General features: G+C 39.5%; 1 protein-coding gene and 1 long non-coding RNA gene across 3 annotated transcripts in view; one reads left to right on the top strand and one right to left on the bottom strand.

Moving 5' to 3' along the window:
* The window catches only part of PARP8 (poly(ADP-ribose) polymerase family member 8), a 200,006-nt gene extending 196,869 nt beyond the window's left edge, over positions 1 to 3,137 (bottom strand). Inside the window, exons 1-3 of one of the 2 annotated variants that reach the window (XM_077117121.1) lie at positions 3,062 to 3,137; positions 2,040 to 2,141; positions 1,008 to 1,062 (exon numbers count right to left, since the gene is read on the bottom strand). In XM_077117121.1, the coding sequence (XP_076973236.1) occupies positions 1,008 to 1,062; positions 2,040 to 2,130 (146 nt within the window). In that variant the 5' untranslated portion in view covers positions 2,131 to 2,141; positions 3,062 to 3,137. Of the gene's footprint in view, positions 1 to 1,007; positions 1,063 to 2,039; positions 2,142 to 2,228; positions 2,535 to 3,061 lie in introns of those variants that run through there. The other variant, XM_077117120.1, reaches the window with a different exon arrangement.
* LOC143647284 (uncharacterized) lies at positions 1,327 to 3,949 on the top strand. Its single transcript, XR_013157952.1, has 2 exons — positions 1,327 to 1,402; positions 3,175 to 3,949. It is a non-coding gene; the product is annotated as an uncharacterized LOC143647284 (long non-coding RNA).
* The last annotated feature ends 17,615 nt before the right edge of the window (positions 3,950 to 21,564 follow it).

Genomic DNA, 21,564 nt, shown 5'->3' with positions numbered 1-21,564 from the left:
GCAAAGAATTACAAAATATTTTTAGGGTTGACAGTATTCCTTTTATGTTTTTTAAAAAATTCACATTAACTCCAACCTTTTAAAAATGCATTTTCAGAAGAAATCTTCTTTTGTAATCTATTATGTTCTTAAATGTTTCCATTAGGTAAGAAATATTTTGGAATGTGATCGAATGATATCGGATGTCAATTCCCAGTAGCAGGGGAGGTCCAAGGTGTTTCAATTCCCATCCCCAAAGCTGATTCTCTGACAGTCCACATAAGTGGCCACCGTTTGGTTAAATCACTGTGTCCCCTAAGGGCTACAAGGGAAGAAACCCTAAGTTAACACGTGAAGACATCAAGCCATATTTTATGGGCTACTTTTCATTTCAACTCTGCTTCTTAAATACAACACTGAATTTCCGCTTCTTCCAAACTGTCAACAATTTAATATTGAAATGTGCGCCTACTTGTGCCCCCCCCAAGAAATGTCAGACACTCCAGCTATACGTAAAGCTCCCAATTCTTTCCTACAACTAAACGTGAAAGCCAAAATACCACTTCTTTAAAAAGTAAATAAATAAAACCGTATAAAGAATTGGCAGACGGAGTGCTTATGTCAACCTTCAGAAAGCATGGAAACATGCCGTCCCAACTCACAAGGAAAACCACTGCTTGTACTCAAAACTATTCAGTGTCTTCTTAATATCATGCATTCCACTTCAGATCCAACATCCCAGTTTTACAACTGCTTTACATCACCCGAAAATGCCTCAAGAACCGATCTATTACTGTTACTGTACAGCAGAAGTGTGAGAGCTCGGCTCACTGCCTGTGGCGTGGTCTTCGAACACCTGAATCAAACGGATTCTCCCTCTTATTTAAACGAGGCTTGGGGTAAGACAACAGAACAACAAGAAGAAATTTAAAAATAAATAAATAAATACCTGGACGCGGAGTACGCTAAGAACAAAGGAAACACAAGCGTGTGAACAGGAAATGAAGCAACTCGAGACACATAAATACCTTTTGGGGCCGCCAAGGTAGGTGAAAGTAAAGGTGGAGTCCGAGTATCTGAAATCTGAAATGGAAAGTTCTGTTAAAAGCCACCCCTTGAGTGGATTTTTTCACGCGAGTCTGGATTTGGTTCCCCTATTTCGTGAGGTCGAGGGGAGGCCTTGCGGGTCGGGAGCCTAGGTCCCCTGTCCCCGCGGCGCCGGACCCGATGCTGCGCACCCGGACCCGGGGCCGCGCGTGGGGGGGGGGGGGGGGGCGTCCCTCCCTCGCCACCTTCCCCCCCACCGCCCCGCAACAAGTGCCGGCTGCCATGGCAACGGCGGGAATTTCCCGATCCCGGCAGCCGGAAGCGGGCCCCACCAGGCTCGCGGCTGGGAAAGTAGGATCCGATTCCTCTCTCCAGGGTGAGCAAAATGGACGAAAAGCGACCCCTGAGCAGGGGCGCTGGGAATCCCGGGAATCCCGTCTCTCTTCGGGCTAACGCATTACCGGGCGGAGGGGAGTGGAGGGAGCCCCAGGGCCCGGAGTCCCGCCCAGCGCTGCCCACACGGGGCCCTCGGCGCCAGGCGCAGCCACCGAGCGCAGCGCAGCGCAGCGGGCTCCATACCCGGCAGCCGCCGCCGCTCAGTTTTTGCGCAAACCCCGTGGGTCCCAGCCGCCCGGCTCGGCCGCGCCGCCGGAAAACTGGAGGCGAGCTCGGACCCTTCTTTCCAACTGCGGGGGGGCTAAAAATGCAGCGCACTGCCTCTCTGCCGAGCCACCCCCCACCCCCGTTAGGACCACCCGGGTTCTGCCTCGAAGGCGGGTGGCTCGTCCCCAGACGGGGGCGGGGGTAGGAGGGTCTGGCGCCCCCTCCCCCTTTCGGCTCCCGCTGCTGCTGAAGCAGCTGTTGCCAAATGAACCTCGGAACACGGGGACGCAACCCCCCCCACACACACACACCCCCAGCCACACGTCGCGGTCAGAAAACTGGGAAGGGGACGGCGGGCGGGCAGAAGAAGCTGGTGCTGGGTCCGAGGTTCTGGAAAGGCGAGAACTCACCTGCAAACAGGCAGTCCTTCTCGGCTCTGGACTTCTGGATCACGACGTCTATATCCTTCTGAATTCGCTCTTGCCTTGAACACATCCCCATGAAATAAATCCCTGGAAAAGAAGCAGCCGCTATTTCCACCCCACCCCACCCCCCTCGCACGCTTCCAGCTTTCGTAAATATTCAGTTAAAAATGAAACCTCTGGCCAAGGCAGGGGCTGAAGTCGAAGTGGTTTCGGAAGTGATCCCGGGTGAGAGAGGAGGTGGTGGTGGTGGTGGTAGAGGAGGAGGAGGAGGAGGAGGGGGAGGTCGGCTTTGCATTCCCAGATGTGACCGCCCAGCTGCTGCTCGCCGCTGCTGGATTCCAGTTTCCTCCCCTCCTGACAATGGATGGTGATGACACCGAGTCTCACTTTCTCCCTCCCCCGCCCGGACCAACGGCCGTGTGGGGCCGAGGGTGCTGGGGACAGCCGGAGAGCGATCGCCGGCGGGGCGGCGGGCGCCGGCGAGGGGCGAGCCCCGCTCGGGCTCACGCGCGCACACCCCTCGCGGTCCGCACGCCGGCCTTCCACACACGCGCACACTCGCGCCCGCGGGCGGCGGCGGCGGCGGTGGTGGTGGTGGTGCCGAGGCTGCTGCAGCGCCTCGCGCCGCAGACCCTCCCGCGCCCGCCGCCCTGTCACCCGGCCGGGCTGCGGGCCGCCGGGGCTTTGATACTCTCCGCCATCCCCGGCGCTGGCTGGCTTTCCCCACCCCCGACCTGCACTCGCGCGGTGGGCTGAGGACAATGTAGATAGTGAAGACTCCCGGAGGCTCCCAGCCGCTCCCCCTTTTCCACCACTTTTATGAATTCGACTCCACTTTGGAAAGGAATTATGAGTCATATGGAAAACCCAAACCGGAGTGGTTGGAAGGAGAGAACGGGGGAAGAGAGAAGTCTTAAAAAAAAAAAAAAAAAAAGAACAGGTCTTTCCTTCCTGCTGTATCAGGCAAAATGGAAAACCCTTGAAATTACTCCAGGCTTGCTCCCTACCGTGCCCTTAATGCCCGAGTCTTTTTTCTCCATGTGGAAGTAGTTCAGCTCCTTTGGGGCACCCTTTATGAGAGACTTCTACTTCCAAAGACTCACCAGTTCTTTCCTCCTAGGTATGTCTTCCGTAAAAAAAAAAAAAAGAAAAAGAAAAAAAGCAGAATCAGCTTATTTGTGCCACGGTCTCACTAAAAGATGGATAGCTGCCTGGCCTGTTGTAAAAAGCCACTCCTTTACCAGTCAGTCAAGCTAAGGCTGCTACAATCCTATTGTCTTCTTTAGTAAGAGAAATTGCTCTGATCTTCTGTCTCTTCTGCGTGAGGACGTCTCAGGCTGATGTAGCTGCCCCACCTGTATATATTGCCACATGCCCTGGGGACAAGCTTCCATTAACACTCAGTTTGACAATATTGGCACTTTCCTTGCTGATCTTTTATCCACTGAGAAGGTTCTTATGGGCAGATCATATCTCCTTTGCTTTCGCATTCCCAGTGCCTTGTGTAGTGCCTGGACTGAATGCACGAATAATTTTCTTTGCAGCCTCTTTTTTTTTTAATAGGTACCCCACTTTCAATCAGCATAAATATCTAAGAGTTGTCAAGCTAGTTCAGACCTTTAATCAGTCCAGCCCTGATTTTGACAGTGGCAGCATGATGTATAGGGATAGGAATGACTGTCATTTCTGGTGGATTTTTTAATATTCTGCAAAATCAAAAGCCATGAGATATCATCTACTCCAACTCCTTCCCGTTGCAGAGAAGAAACTTTATGAAATTGTTTGTTGTACTACTTCAGGCACACCATATTCATTGTGAATTAAAAAGGCAAGTGTTCCTCAAAACCCATGGAGCCATCAGTGGATGAATGAATAAACAAAATGTGGTGTATAGACTCAGTGGAATATTATTCAGCCATGAAAAGGAGCGAAGTTCTGATATATGCTACAACATGAATGGAATATGAAAACATCGTGTTGAATGAAATAAGCCAGACAAAGAAAGGCAAATATGGTATGATATCACTTATGTGAAAGAATTGGAATATGCAGATTCATACAGACAGGACATTGAAGGTAACCTAGGCAAGGATTCAGGGTGGGGCAGGGAGGGGGAAGGGAATAATTACTTACTGGGTTCAGAGTTTCTGTTTGGAGTGACGGAAACATTTTCATAACGGATGGTGGTGATAGTATTATGAATGTGATGAACACCGCTGAGTTGAACATTGTAAAGTGGTTCAAATGGGAAATAGTATGTTTTGTATACATGTTACCACAATTAAAAACCAGTAACTGCCCTTGAACAACAAGGTCAGAAGCCTGTTTCTCTCTAGACCACTGCAGCCTTTGATAAAGTAGATTCGCAATCACAATGCAGTACATCTCCTGCTCAGGCCTTTCCTGAAATCATTCCTAATGATTTCATTAGGCGGGTTTGAGTCCTTCCTGGGTAAAGTCCTTTGTATAAGCCTCTAGGCTACCAAAAGCACTCTCTTCTCTTCCGCTCCAGCACTGAGACTCATGAGTACACCCTTTTTCTCTCTGGTGCTCTGACTTCGCTAAGGGATTTAAAAACTATTCCTTCACAAGAATATCTTTTGTAGTTGTTCCCCCATATCTCCAGACTTACATTCCTAATGCAGAACCTTACTACAAAAACATTTGAAAATTTTTTTAAAGCTGTCAGATGTTTTGACTTGGTGGCCTCGCATTTGCTACTCACTCTGAAAAACAGGCCTTTGATTTTTTCAAACTTCACAAGCTGCCCTGTTTTTATTAAACAAAGCTAACCTTACTCTATTCCTGCCCTTAAGGATCCAATATCTTTAAGTATTGCTAAATTTTAAGAAATCACAATGAAAAAAAAGTTGACCTTTCTATCCCTCAGCAAGATAAATTTCTCAAATAAAAAGTGCCGAGACATCTACATCCCACACTCGATCCTCATGGTATGATTCGTTCAAAACCTGCCCACAGCTAGTATCGCCTCTTTACCCCATTCCACCTCAGTCTCTTGTTTATATATTTGGATTATATGTGCTCAATCTACCTTCCTTATCAAAAATATATTGACCTCTGAGATCAGGGGCAAATATGCATTCAGAAATACAGCCCATAGTAGGTTCTTAATCAGTTTGTTAAATAAATAAAAATCAACATTCCCAATAAAAGAGGATTCTGGTTGTATGTCATGGTAAATTTAAAGAATAATCTAGATGTTGGATGAATCCAATCAAAACAGCCTACCTCTTTAGAAAACTGATCCCAAGCCAGTAAGATATAATTAATTCGAGCAAAAATGCAAGTTCCTCACATATACTGAAAGAACCAACTGCAGAAGTATAAGATAAGAGAAACCTTACATGAACGCTGGCAATGTGATGTGGGTAATAATAGCACACATATTGAAGACACTGATAGCCAGATATTACTCTGTATGCTTTACACATATTAACTCATTTAATATTCATAATAGCCCAATATGGCAACTGTGATTATTCACATTTTACGAAAGAGGAAACAGACACAGAGGGGTTAATTGGTATGTCTAAGTGGGACATAGGTTGCAATGAACTTTTTCCTCTCTCAGAACCTTGTCTTAGCAGTTGAACTGAACTAGAAGGAAGATAAATGTTCAGAAGTCTCCCTGGAAAGTAAACTGGCCACTCAGATGGCAACAGGCCAGGAGTTAAGCCACCAGGAAGCCCCCATAATGGATTTTCAGGGAAGCCTGGGGCCTGTGGGCATTCCTTTCCGGCACTGAACTGCCTGTCTGAGATGACCCAACCTTAGTGAGTCTTAAGAAAAGGAAAAGCCTGATCTCATCTATTCCATGGGGAATTAAGAGAAGATGGGAGCACGGGCTGGCAAAGGGCTCTCCCTCCCAAATGCATGCTGGTGTGGTTATAGCCAATGCTCAAGAGAGTGTCCAGCAGAGCCTTGCTTGGGTGTGGAACAGCACCCTGACTGTTCACCTTTGTTGCAGAGGCAGAGGGAGGAGGGAATGGGTGGGTCAGAGGGATCTCAGCAGGAAGAGATCACGAAGGGCCTTTAAGCCAGGGTGAGGAAGTGAAATGGGAAACCACTGGAAAGAAGAGGGCTTCAAATGTTCTTTTCAATTCCTAGATTTATATAACATCTCTAAGAAATCATTGCATGGTTCTGTAATGGACAGAAATCCACTAATTTTTAAATGCCTACTAGGCTTCACTGGCCTCTTCTAAACAAAGTGGACTTGGGTGGCTCCTTATAAAGCTACTAGTAATTTTTTTTTTTAATTTTTTTTATTGTTAAATATAAGATATATACAAAGAAAAGGAAAAAAGCAATGATTTTTCAAAGAACACTTCAATAAGTAGATACAGAACAGATTTCAGAGTTTATTATGAGTTACCATTCCACTATGTCAGATTTTTCCTTCTTGATGCTCCAAAACACTGGAGGTTAGAAGAAATTTTGTTTTAAATTTTTTTGTATGTGAAAAATAGCATATATACTAAAAAACAGTGCATTTCAAAGCACATTGCAGCCAGCAATCAGTTGTAGAACAGATTTCCGAGTTTGGTATGGGTTATAAGTCCACAATTTTAGGATTTTTACTTCTAGCTGCTTTAGGGTACTGGAGACTAAAAGAAGCATCAATGTAATGATTCAGCAGTCATACTCATTTGTTAAACCCTACCATCTTTGTAAAACTCCACCATCACCTTTGATCTTTCTCCTACTCTTTGGGGTATTTGGGCTAGGCCCATTCTAACTTTTTCAGTTTGGAAGGGACTGTCAATAATATGGCATAGGGAGATGGAACTAGTTGATGTTCTGGAAAGACTGGCACCTCTAGGTTTCATGACTTAACTGGTCCAGTGACCCGTCTGGAGGTTGTAGTTTTCTGGAAAGTTATCCTAGTGCATAGAACCTTTGTAGACTCTTATATAAGGCCCTAGGTGTTCTCTAGGACTGGTCTGTGGTTGGGGGTTGGCAGGTTATAACAGGTAGCAATGTCTAACTGAAGCTTGCATAAGTGTGGCCTCCAGAATAGCCTCTCAGCTCGACTTGAACTCTCTCAGCCACTGATCCCTTATTTGTTCCACTTGTTTTCTTCCTTTTGGTCAGAATAGCATTGTTGATCCCACAGTGCCAGGGCCAGACTCATCCCTGGAAGTCATCTCCCACAATGTCAGGGAGACTTTCACCCCTGGATGTCGTGTCCCACATAGGGGGGAGGGCAGTTGTTTTACCTGTAGAGTTGGGCTTGGAGAGAGTGAGGTTGCATCTGAGCAACAAAAGAGGTCCTCTAGACAATACTCTTAGGCAAAGCTATAGGTAGTCTAAACTTCTCTGCTATGTACATAAGCTTCACAAGAGCAGTTGCTGGTAGTTTTGCTTTGAGAGAAACTAATCTTGTTACCTTGATCTCATCTGAAAGTTTTAGCAGTCAAACCTTGAATAAACTGGATACAATGGAGGAGAATTTTAGATGATTTGATGTGATATTTGTCCTGACTTGGTCCTTACCATACTCCCTAACCTAAAGTGGCATGGAAGTGGATTTCATGGCTTTTTTTAGCCACCTTAATGAACCTAATTAATTATGTGGCTACAGCATGAAACCTGAATTCCTCTTTCTGTTTCCAAGCTACTTTTGACTTTAGTTCCATTTGTCTTATTAAACTTTCATTTCCATTTCTACCATAAATGGCCCTGCTTAGATTAGGTGCTTCACCATCCTCTCCAAAAAACTTATTTTTCTCAGCTTGCACTCACATTCATTCTACTTTGTCTTGAATACCACTCCTTGTCTTTATTTTTAAAACTAGACAAAACTGTTCAGTAGTAGAATTCTCACCTGCCATGTGGGAGACCTGGGTTCGATTCCCAGTCCATGCACTTCCCAAAACAAACAAACAAAAATTGAACAAATGGTGCTGCAATAACTTTCCTTGTGATACTTACAAGGAAAAATAATGAAATGTGACCCTACCATACAGCATGCAAAAAACAAAGCAAATGATAAAACCTAGACAAAACAATATATTCTTAGTGCCACCTATTTATGACATCTTAGTACCTGGAGTAAAATGTGAAAATTCCCACCCATCCTAATTCCACTCCTCATCCCAGAAATAACTGCTATTAATAGTTATGAGGGAATCCTGCCATTTTTCTTCATATTTCTACATGTAAATGTAAATATGCTTATAAATTTATGCAGAAGTATTTTGAGGTGTGTGAAATCACGAGATACGTATTTTCTGTTATTCGATTTTTCCATTTTTCTTGAAGAACTTCTATATCAATGCAAAGAGGTCTAGCTCATTTCTTTTAGTCCCTGCAGAGGATTAGTTTTCCAGCTTCTCTGACAAATACAGTGTGTGTCTCAGACAACACACTGGGTTGACCTAAACAACAGAAGTCAACAGTTTCAGAGGCTGGAAGGCTTTCTGACAATCCTTGTGTTCCTTGGCTTTCCTGGCACAGGACCGTGTCCTCTCCTCTTCTAGGTTCCCACTGACTTCCAGCTTCTTGCTACTACTTATGCCTTTCTCTCTATAAGGCCTCTGGTGATAGAATCAAGACCTACTCTGATTGAGTTGGCCACACCTTCACTCAAAATAACATCTTCAAATGATCCTATTTACAATGGGTTCACCCTCACAGGAATTTCATTAAGATTAAAAACATTTTTCTGGAGTACATAATTCAATCTGCCATAAATGGGTGGATCATAAAATATTTTAGCGGTGCCAGGAGTCATGATGTGCTTTCCCAATTTTCTGTAATTAAAGCAATTGCAATATATGTACATCCTTGTCACAGTTTCAGCAGTTCCTTTAGAATAGAATAGATTGGTATACGTGGATTAATTGGATCACAGGGAACTTAAAATTAAACACTTGATAGTTATAAACAATTTCTGCTCAAAAAAATGCTTTATCATTTTATACTCCAGTTTTGAACAGTACCTAATTCTCTGCAACATTCCCAACATAGATACTATTTGTCTTTAATTTTTGTTCTTATCTTTTGGTAGAAAATCATTTGGTTTGCTCTTAGTTGTAATTCTCTGTTAGTGATATTGAATATTCTTTCAAGTGTATTTTGGCAATTTATATATTCTCTTTGTGTGATTACTTACTCGTGTCTTTCTCTACTTTCCTACTGGGTTTTCTGCCCTTTTATTATTTACTTATAGAAGGTCTCTATATATTCTATATATCAATCCCTTTTCTATTATAGATGCTTTTTAATCATACGCAAGTTTTTATTTTTTATTTAGGAAAAAAGTAAAACAATTTAAAAACCTATGTTTTCAGATAAAATATTACCTTCTTCAAAAAAGTTTTTCTGATGTCTCCAACTCAAGTTCCTTTTTTACCAATCTTACTACCCCCGCAGAACTTACAATAATGACTATTGTTAGATGACACACAGAAGTAGTTGAATGGATATTTATTGGATTGACTTGAAAGCATAATTAATTTATTATACTGTTGCTCTTTCCGTGACATTTAGATTCCACCTGTTATTTATTCTTTGTTTTCACTGCCCCTAAATAGCCACCATAATGGTGCTAAGTATATCAGAGGTACCCCAGTGTATACTTGTTTATTGATTTCATTTTGTACTGACCTTTGGACATTTCATACTTTGTAAAGAGAAGCACTACCCGATGAGTGTTCCATGGTACATTAATTTCATATTATATTAATTAGGTTTCTCTAAAATAATGTAAGTTCAAGTAAATTCAGGGCAAAGATATTAAATAAAGTTTAAATTTTCTTTTGTTTTGAACAATTTTGAGTCTTTAATATGCACCTTTGAGATCAAAAGTTTCTGTCCCAGCTTAAACATTCACAGACACACATGCATTCTGAAACCTAGCACACAGCAAGCCCTTAATCAATGTGTTAAATAATTATATTTTACTATAGGAGGAATATGTAGTCTTTCCAAAAAAATTTAGATGACTGACCACTTTTTTTGCATATGTGGCGACAGTCAGAATTTATCTTTGGTGTAATTTCAATATATATATTTTAATTCAGGTAAGTTTTCCTTTTTATTTTATCTTTTATTCTTTGTGGTATCAATCATAAAACAACTTAAAAACTCATCCCAATGATGACTTTGAAATGACTGGACTTTGCAATAAAATAGCTGGGCTCAAATTCTGACTTTGCCACTTACCAAATCTGTGAACTTGGAAAAATTATACAGTTTCTCATTAGATAAAGTCAGTTTTCCCATCTGAAAAATGGGGAAAATAATGACTCCTATCTCTTAAGAGTTTTAGAGAAGATAAAAGCGAGATAAAAACAATGAAAGAAAGTGTAAAGATTTCTTAGTAGGAGTTCATTAAGGGTGAGAATGTTTTCAGAATGAATATAGTGGTGAATGCGTAACTATGTGATTATACCAATAGCCATTGATTGTACACTTAGGATGGATTGTATGGTGTATGGATAAAACTGTTATAAAAGTTACATACTCAAGCAAACTGTCATTAAATAAAAAAAGGTTATTAAGGAGCCACATTTAAAAAATTCTCTCCCTCACCCCTACATAAAATTGACTAATCCCATCTTCATTTCCCCAATTTCACATGCCATTTTCTATTATAGTATTTCATTGTATTTGTTACTGTCCAGAGTCTTTATCGTATCCATATCTGTAAGCCCCATGTTCTTGGTGCGCGCTCTGGAAACCATACGTATTTGAGGTAGAGGGAAAAGCAGAAGGAATTAGGACTGAGGGCCTCCCTGGAGGTACATTCTCTTATTTGCAGTCACAATCCAGTCTTGCCTCCTTGAGGTTACATCCATGTACACTCTATTTGTCAGAAAACCTTTGGTTGTGACAAAACTCTACTTCAACTAGCAAAGGCAAGATATGATTTGTTGGTTTGTGTAACTGGGAGGGATGTTGGGTGGTCCAAAGCAAGAGATGCAGGAAGCAGGGGCTCAGGGATTTGATCTGGAGACTCGAGTCGGCAAGAACTTTCTCTCTTTTCCACTTTCGTTTCTGATTGACAATTTCTTACTTTCAAGTAACAGGGAAAATTGTCCTCTCATAATCCCAAACTTCTAGCCTTCCCAAACTTAGCTCACTACCTTGGACCATTTGCTGTTGCCAAATGGATGAAATACTATGATTTATTAGACCCAGGCCAAGTCCTGTGTCCAGCGGCAATATGTGGGACAGGATGAAGGCAATGTCTCTTACTGTTTTCTTGCTGGTACAGCAAAAAATCATTTGCTATGCAAATTCACTGTTTTTTTTGAGATTGGATCTGGGTGGTCACTCATCAATTTTGGATGAATCATATCCTGAAATAGATCATTTTTTCTTCACAGTTAAAAGTCCAGCTAATTTTATTCTCTCAGCATAATAATTATAGCTCCAGGAGATGCTTCATATTTGTGCCTCTCCTGTGTGCTTACCTCAGTAACAGCACTTGCTGTTTTGTGTTTCTTAAGAGGCTGAGTACATGTGCTCAGAGCCTGAGTGACTTGTTCTGTCCAACAGTGTTTCTGCTCTACTTAAGCTAGTGTGTGAAACACAGAGAGCACCTATAAGTACTTTTTAGAAAGAAAAAAGATAGTATCCCACCCCAGGAACAATAGAAACATAGAAGAGGGGCATATAACTCAGATTGGACTGGGGAAGATGTGCGCAGATGTGTCTTAGTTTGCCTGAGATACTCACAAATACCACTCAAGAAGCATTTATTGCCTGATAGTTTCAGAGACCAGAGTCTGACATCATGATATTGACAAGGTTTGCTTTCTCCTTGAAGACTATAGAAGACTGGTAGTAAGTGCTGGCAATCTTTGGGGTTCCTTGTCTTTCTCATCACATGGTGATGTCTTCCCCTTTCCTCTATCTTCTGTTTTTTCTGCAGACATCTGGCTTCTGGCTTTTCATAAGGACTCCTGTAATCTGGATTAAAACCTACTTTCCTTCACTTGAGCCATACCTTAACTAAAAATGACATCTTCAAAAGGTCCTATTTATAGTGGGTTCACACCCACAAGAATGCAGATCCAGTTAAGATCCTGTCTAAACTGTGATACATAATTCAATCTACCACAGGATATCAGTGAAAATGAGTATCAAAGAATGAGTTTTAGGGCAAAGAAAGTAGAGAAGGACATTCGAGGCAGTGGGAAAGCATGGAGGCAGTGGTGTGCATAAGCTCGCCAGCGCTGAATGTGCACAGCTTTTCCCAACTCCGCATTCAATGACTTCGTGTTGATACCTTGAAATCAGCCATGGTGGGAGTATTTACACCACAGGAATCAGAAACACCACAAAGCAGGGCTTCTCTTTTCTCACCAGTGAGTCGGCTGTTAAGAGTTTACCATGTCACTACGTGGTAGCATGAAAGGAACAAGAATATTGCTGTAGGAAAAGTTTAAAAAAGTACTCAGGAATCAAAATATGAAAGACTTTATGTGTTCAGCACATATATCTGTATTTTTCAGCCACTGAAATATTTTGGAAGGAAAATGGTATGATGTAAATTGCTCAATAGCTGCTGGCTAAAGTTCTTCCATAATAGTTTTGTATGGCAAACTTGGCAGAAGGTAGCAGATATAGTCACCATATATTAAGTGTTTGCAGTTCTAGGGAAGTGATTCCCTATACTAATAAATCAATCTTAGGCCACATCTTAATCAATCTAATTACTCAGTCTAAGATTGATTCTATCAGGACCAGGTGTGGCCACAAGAGCAGCACAACTTTAAATCAGCACTCAGTAGCTCATATATCTCATATACTGCAAGCCTATTTCCTCATGCCAACTGGCACATTGGCCTCCTGAAATGTTGACATTAGCAAGCTTCCAAAAAAATATTGCCAACCATAGCTATATTATTCTTTTCTGTTTATGTTATTTTAGGTGTGGTCCTGCTTAATAGCAGAAGTATGAACTAAATGGATTTTCACAGTGTTTCCAAATCTATAAATATAGAGAAAATTATTGAAAGACAAACAGGCAGAAAGAGAGAGGGAGGGAGGGAGAGAGGGAAAGAAAGAGAGAGAGAGAGAGAGAGAGAGAGAGAGAGAGAGAGAGAGAGAGAGAGAGAGAGAATGAAAGAAAGAAAGAGAGGGAGGGAGAAAATGAAAGAAAGAAAGAGAGGGAGGGAGAAAATGAAAGAAAGAAAGAGAGGGAGGGAGAAAGGAAGAGAGAGAAGGAGGGAGAAAAGGAGAAAGACAAGGAAGGAGAAAGAAAAGAGCATCCAATGTTTTCAGCAAGAAGTATCCTACATACTTGAAAAGGGAGCAGTGCTTTTTCCAGGGTTTTTCAAATGGATAAAATAGTAAAAGCAGCAGCAACATATATAAGTTGGATGACATGGAGCATTCTTTTAAAAATACCTTTGTCGTATTTGATTTAGACTATCACTTTTATGGAAGTCTCAGGTGTTAATCAGTGAGCAGGATCTTGCAAAAATCTTACTTGACGTTACAGTAAAATGCCCTCTTCTTATTTGCCCTGTTTCTGATATCTAAAAGCAGTCCTTAGTTGTCCTGAATCTGATCCTCCCTTCTCTTGAGGTCTGATAGGACTTCTTTGGCCTTTATAGTACACCACATAGGGAATACTTTGTGTTTAAAGTGAATGTTCCTTTTTAAACTTCTTATCATTTACAAGGAAAATATAATAGAATCAGAAATTAGAATTAATATTGTTGTCTCTAGTTACTGTCTAGAGAAGCAGTTACAGAACAATTTGTTGAGGCTAACAAACCCATTAAAAACATATTTTTCTTCTCCCATCTAATGAAAATAAGCCAACCATGAAAAAATTGTTATAGGAAAGATTGTTGTAAATCAAAATGTAATTAGCATTGACTTTAATCATATACAATTACTTCAAGAGTTAACAAAGGAAACTTAAGATACTCAGTGCCACGAATTGAAATTCAGTTGGTTGGATTATGTAATTACTGGGAAGAGTATACTTCACCCTATATTGTTGGACACATGACTCTATTGACCTTTGACTTAGGGCTCAACCACTGACTCCTTTCTGCTACAATAGGTTGTTAGCAGGTGCTAAAACAAACAGAAGCCTGAAATGTGCTTGTATGACTGGGCTTACTCTCTTGGATTTCTGCCATCACTATGAAAATGACATAAACTAGATAATCTCCTGGTTCTCACAGGAATGAGAGATATGTGAGGCAGACCTGGATCCATTTTGGGCTTTTCAGTAAAACCCAGCCTAGACCCAACACAGACACATGAATAAGAATGGTTGATTGTTGTTTTAAGCCACTGGGTTTTGAGGTGGGTTTGTTTACTCAGCACTATTGTGGCAGTTGCTGCTGGATACAAGCAATAAAGACAAAAACTGATACAAGCAGTCTATAACTCTGTATATGTCTCTAGTATGAACCAGAAAGCTGTTCTTGAAAAGGAAACTGAAATCAGCAATTAGTAACTTTATACCTGCAAAGATAAACGTCATTGTGGTTTCCAGTTTGTTATGTTTGGCCCATCCCCTATAACCTGAAGGGAGAGTCTGAAATCAAACTTAGAGACATGTTATAAAAATATGTTTACTAAATTTTTATATATCTGTATCTTAGATTAATATCTCAAAATTATCCTCATAATTATTCTCCTTTACTGGCTTTAGAGGTTAAGATTTAGCTTTCCACTTCTAAAAAGACCTAACCTTCCACTCAAGTTAATCTGCCATTTATCTTCCCAGCGTCAACTTGGAAGAAATATTTTTTTTTCTTTTCTGAATATTATTTGCCTTCCATCTGAAAGCCTGAAAAAAATAGTTTTGTTATGAATACTTTCATTTTGGTTTGTTTGTTTGCTGAAGGACGGGTTAACAGTAATGCTTCTAAGTTTCCAGAGATAGCCAACAAAAATATTCTCCTAGGCTGAATTTATCTAGGATTGTACATCTCAACGAAAAAGTTTTTAATAAAGAAAATGTGCCAGCCAAATAACAGTAATTCTGTCAGTACAGTTATCTACCAGGTTAATTTAGTGCAACTACATGCCATTAGTGAGAATATAATGATTTCTAGAATAAATAAAAAGAAGCACTTGTGCCATGCATATATTCATGTAGGTAAGGAGGGCACAGAGACTGAGCTTAGAAATGGACGATACAAGGTTACACTTGGGGTGCTGAGTTTGCAGTGATTCCTTTGGAGAAGAAGCAGAGACCCTTCTATATCAAGTTCAAATGCCATGTGTTTGATGAGGACACACAAACTAAGCTTTGGCAGACCTTTAACTAATTCCCAATAAGCTTTTCAGATGTCCTTTTGCCATATCTCTACAATCAAATCTACACTGAGGTTTGTGAGTTAAATCTCTCTCTACTTGCCAGTCAAAGCCCTTCATTCTTCTTCAATATGTGATAGTTTATTTGTCTGTGGAACTCTAGGTTGACAGTTATTTTTCCTCACTATTTGGAAGACATTCTTTTTCTATTGTCTGTTCCTATTGTTGATGAAGAACAATCTCGCTGTTCCTTTGCAGGTAATCTGCCTTGCCTCTCTGGTTGATTCCAAGATAGTCTTTTTGTCTTTATTATCTTTCATTTTCATTGTAGTGTGTCTAGGGATGGATTTATTCTTATTACTCTTGCTCAGAGCTTGGAGTATTCCTCAATCTACAAGCTAAGTGTCAAAATGTTCCTATAAAGCATCTTTTATTAATTTAGAAACTTTTAACTGGAAATAAATTCAAACTTACAGATAAATTTTGAAATAAAAATATGAAAAAATAATACAGTAATACTCATGCATCTTACCCTCAGACACTTATTTTTAACATTTCACCATATTCATATTATATGTAAGTTATTTTATAAGAGGGGCACCAAAGAAGATATGTGTTCTCTCCTTGCAGATGGTATATAAGTATCTGGCAACTTTAACTAAAATAGGAGAAGATGGATAGAAGGAAAGTGTGAAAAGAAAAATCTAATAGTTTGTTAAACAATTGGAAATGGGATGTAAGGGAAAGGCAGAAGTACAGAATGACTTCTATGTTTGACTTGGGTAATTGGATGGTGGTGCCATTCAGGCAGATGAAAACCCAGAAAGAGGAGTCATTTTGCAGAGTTAGTGGGGAGTTAATGAGTTGAGAATTGGAAATGTTGAGTTAGGTGCCAGTGAATATTTGGATGCAGATTTCCTATGGGTCTAGAATTTAGGATAACTGTAATAGATACCTGGAGTCATCCAGTTATAGTTAAAACCAAGAGAACTGGTGAGATTACAGAAGAAAATCACGTCAAATGAGAATAGGATACCAAGAAACACACGCATTTAAAGTTTGGCTAGGTTGGAGGAGTCAGCAGAGAATGCTAAGATGAAATAATGAGAGAAGTGTGAAGTAATCAAGTAGAAAGTGGTGTCCTGAAACCAGCACAAAGTATGCATTTTCAATGAAAAGATTGTCAATAGTTTAAATGTAGCACAAGAGTCATGTCAGATGACAATTTAAAGACAAAGTATTTTGTGATTGTTAGATAATTGGTGCTTTAGTTTGCTAATGCTGTCAGAATGCGAAATACCAGAAATGGATCAGCTCTTATAAAGGGGATTTATTAAGTTACAAGTTTACAGTTCTAAGGCCTTAAAAATGTCCAAACTAAGGTACCCAGATAAAGATACCTTGACTCTAAAGAAAGGCTGATGCCTGTCACATGGGAAGGCACATGGCCAGTGTCTGCTGGTCCTTGTTCCCAGTTCTGTTGTTTCCAGTTTCTGAGTCAAGAGACTTCCTCTCTAATCATCTGTGGGCCTTTACTTAGCTTCTCTGGGGCAAAACTCTGCATTTTAGCTTGCTTAGTATCTCATGGGAAGGCAGATGACAATGTCTGCCGAACTCCGCATCTCCAAACGTCTGTGTCTAGGTGTCCGCTCTCTGTATCAGCACTGTAAGCATTTCCAAATGTCTATGTCTGTATCACTTCTGCACTCTTTCTTTCTCTGTGAGTGCTCTTAAAGACTCCAGTAAACTAATCAGGATCTACCTCAAATGGGCAGGGTCACATCTCCATCTAATCAAAAGTTACGCCCACAATTGGGCACATCACATCTCCATGGAAATAATCTAATAAAAAGGTCACACCCATGATTGGGTGTCTCACGTCTCCATAGAAACAACCTAATCATAGTTTACATCCTAAACAACAGGTTTAGGAAATGAACTTGGCTTTTCTGGGGCAGATAACAGTTTCAAACTAGCACACTTGGCAACCTCTGCTAAAACAGTTTCAGTCCAGTGGTTAGAGTAGGAACCAACTGCAAAATTAAAAACCATCTTTTTTATTTTTTTCATTTTTCATTTTCCAAAATTTCCCCTTTAAGGTTTTCCAGCATGTCCAATTAAAAACTTGTCTAAGTAGGGGATTTAGTCGAAATTCCTGAACTCACCTAGTTGCAAAATCTCTGCAGACATGACAGGAAAATCCTAGACCATGAAATTCAATCTCCGAATTATCTCACTCCAGTGATCAAATAAGCAGTTTTAATTTGAGACAATGTAGGGGTGCTGGACTCCAAGGAAAAAGCCAAGTTTTAGTTAAGGCAAGTACATCCAGAGAGCATTCTCTGAGAAACAAGGGTAAAATGGGGGACAATGATAAACTAAAAATACAAACACTTGTATAGTGCTTACCTTGAGCATTTAGTAACACTTGCAGGTTATTGTCTGGATTCAGTGGGATAATACATTAAAATTCCAAGCTGAGTGTCTGGAATCTCATATGTATCTCTCCAAAGAGTCACTGACTCAATCACCATGCTAGGACTAATGATATAGACAAAGTGCACCCTAAATATTTAATATCATTTGAATTTATTTCAACTTTAAAATTCAATACCAATAATTACGGGTGGGTTACGGTGGATCAGCAGGCAGAGTTCTCGCCTGTGATGCCGGAGACCCGGGTTTGATTCCTGGTACCTGCCCATGCCAAAAAAAAAATTCAATACCAGTAATTAAGTACTACTAGTGGTAACTATTTTTATAATCATAGAGTAGAAAAGGACTTTCTAAGCATGATCCCCAAACCAGAAGTCTTAAATGGCAAGAAACAAAAATTTGCTTACATAAAGTTTTAAAAATCTTTCTGTATAGCATGAAATATCACAACAATGGTTAAAAGGTAAACAAATGTGAATAAATTCATTAGGATCACATGCAGCGGATAAAAAGCTCATTTTGTTTATTTACAAATCATTAAGAAAACAATGAAGAACCAAATATACAAAAAGGTAGATGATATGGACAGGTATTATACAGAAAAGGAGAAACTAGTTGCAAATGGATACTCATTTGCAATAGTTTGCAAATAGAAAGATGCTCAGCTTCATTGAGAGCTAAAGGCAAATCAAAAGTTAAATGAATTCCAAAAAGTATTGCACTACCATTTTTTTTCAACTAATAGATTGACGAAACTTAAACAAGATAAAATCCAGTGTCCCTGATGGTTCAGGAACAAGGACTATGCTCACACACCCTTGGAGAGCATATACACTGATGAAAACTTTTTGGTGTACAAAACTAGCAGTGCATATTCTCTTGATAGAGAACCACTGTAATATGTTTGTAATAATATATTTAGAAGAATGTTCATTGTAGAGTTGTTTGTAAGGACAAATTGGAAATAACCCAAATATCCATCAATAAAAGACTGAGTAAATAAGTAATGTCTATTTGTACTTTGCACTTTGCAGCTACTAATAGCTTGGCATAGAGCTTTATGCTATTATAAATATAGCTATAATATTTATTATTAAATGATAAAAGCATGGTTCAAGAATAAATGGTATGTATAGTAGAATAGTATTCTACTTTATAAAAAGCAAATATTACACACACAAGGATGAACAAAAAATTAATTGCTGTTAACTCTGGGTAATAAGATAGTACATAGGGGAGAGAGAAGCATTTGTTTTTCATTTTAAGCCCTATAAGTTCTTTAAATCTATTCCCATATGCATTGATTATTTTTTAATAAAATAAATAATTAAGTAAAACAATGAGGCATAAGTTTTTTCTTTAAGAGTTTAGGATATAAATTGAACAATAATGTAATACATCTCTAGTTAGAAATCATCAAATTTAGACTAGACTATAGAAACCTCATCAGTCACAGTTTTTCACTGAACTATGTCTTTTAGCATTACAGCTCTCTTTGAGAACACTTAAAGCTTTAGCTAGATCAGGAAGGGCAAACAATAGTCTTTAAGTAACACTTTGGTGTCTTATTTAGTTCTTTCTCTGCCCTGGGATTAAAGCTATCAGACTTCTAAATTGTCAGATCTTCTCTCTGGCCAATTAAACCATTCCTCTTTTAAAGAAATTAAATTATTTTTTCTTGATGCATTTTATAGGGTTTTGTGCTATATTTGGTTCTTTTTGTCTGATAAATCTTTATCCTCTTAGAATGGTTAGTGCTGATGGTCTTCAAAATTTGTCTCAATTCTTTGGCAGTTAGCTCTTTGGCTTATCATCAAAGATCAATTCCTGATTTGTTTAGTCCTACCTAGAAAAGTTCGATGGAAGTTGCAGCAAGTTGAGTAGGATATTAATTAAAAATACAAATCTTGTGAAACTCTAATATGTAGGCTCTATCCCCAAAAACAGTTCTAATAGTCGATGTGACCATTCATTCCTTAAAGCCAGCTATTTTTCTTTTGAATTATATTACCTTTAATTCTTCAAATTGAATGTTATATAGCACCAGGAAAACTGCTGTGAGTAATTATAATTCTCATTGCAGAGTGATGTGACTTCTTCCTCAGAGCTAAGCAATTTCTTAGGTAAATTGTATGATGAGGTCCCTAGACATCTCAGCTTGTTCATGGAGTCATGGTGGCCCCCCAGGGAGCTAATGTGTCTTTAATTATTTACAGGTTCATGGGAGACCTCTTATAGATATAAGCACATTAGCTCAGTAGCTAAGGGAACATTTAAAATCAATAACATTTAATGTGTCAGACACATAGGAAAATGAAGAAGCTAGTGAAAGCTAATGCAAACACAGGAGCTGCCAGCTTTTGTAGCAACCTGTAGCTCTCTATGTCAGTATTTGGTTGGCAACTATAGAGCATACTGTATATATGCTATGATGTACAACAGACCTATCCTGAAATCTAGGGGTCTTCTAGGTTTCTATATAGAAGCCCTGATAAACGACATCTAGGATATACTTTAATCTCTTTTAGTTGCAAGCCAATCTTGTTTAAAGTAAATCATCTTGTTTTAAAGCAGTGTTTAATCTACAAAAATATTCATGCACCCTTACTGTAAAATATTTACGTGCAAATACTACACATATAAATACAACAAACGACTTTCTTTTCAACTCCCATACCCATCTTTTCACTTCACTCTTTAGGAGAAAGAAGAAATTCAAACCATATATAGAGATGTATGTGTATGTGTCTGTGTATGTTAAAACTATATATATTTAAATATATTAAATATATTTTATATAATTATGTGCCCGAACAAACACATGTTTTTAATCTGCATCCCTGTGGGTGTGAACCCATAGTAAATAAGATCTTTCTGAGATGTTACTTGTGACATGGTAAATGGTACAGGAGGATCCATACATCTTCAGCCAATCAAATCAGAGGAAAGCACAAGAATTTTATTCAGTAGCTGAGTTGGGGGTGAAAAATGCCCTTGTTCTGCACATGGCAAGGGAAGCGTGAAGTACTAGGCATTGGCTGTCTTGTGATGAGATGGGATTTCAAGAGACTTAATAAGGTACACCAGAGTTACAAAGAGAACAAGAAACATTTATTTTGCATCATTGATAAATCTGCATTCTTGAGTCTTTTCCACTGTCTAAATTCTACTAACTACATGAGCCAGTTTAAATTATGCTTTCTGATACTTAAACCAAAATTATCCTGATACAATAGTATTAAAATGTTTGGTCATAATTGATCTATACTCTTTATTTTCAAGAGTGTTTAGAGAAATGTTTATTTGTTTATTGCTTAGGAAGTTGTTCTAGTTTGCTAGCTGATAGAATGCAATATACCAGAAATGAAATGGTTTTTTAAAGTGGGAATTTAATAAGTTGCTAGTTTACAGTTATAAGGCCGAGAAAATGTCCCAATTGAAGCAAGTCTAGAGAAATGTCCATTCTAAGGCATCCAAGGAAAGATACCTTGGTTCAAGAAGACTGATGAAGTTCAGGGTCTCTCTCTCAAGTAAGAAGGCACCTGGCGAACATGGTCAGGGTTTCTCTCTTATCTGGGAAGGCACGTGGCAAACACAGTGTCATCTGATATCTTTCTCTCCTGGCTTCCTGTTTCATGTCCCAGCGAGAAATTTTCCTTCTTCATCTCCAAAGGTCACTGGTTGGTGAACTCTCTACTTCTCATGGCTCTGTCATTCTCTCTTTCTCAGAATCTCCCCCATTCTCCAAAATGTTTCTTCTTTTATAAGATTTCAGTAAGCTAATCAAAACCCACCTGAATGGGTGGAGACACAT

The sequence above is a fragment of the Tamandua tetradactyla genome, chromosome 9 (assembly GCF_023851605.1).
Source record: "Tamandua tetradactyla isolate mTamTet1 chromosome 9, mTamTet1.pri, whole genome shotgun sequence".
Lineage (NCBI taxonomy): Eukaryota > Metazoa > Chordata > Mammalia > Pilosa > Myrmecophagidae > Tamandua > Tamandua tetradactyla.
This window is presented reverse-complemented; position numbering and strand designations above follow the sequence as displayed.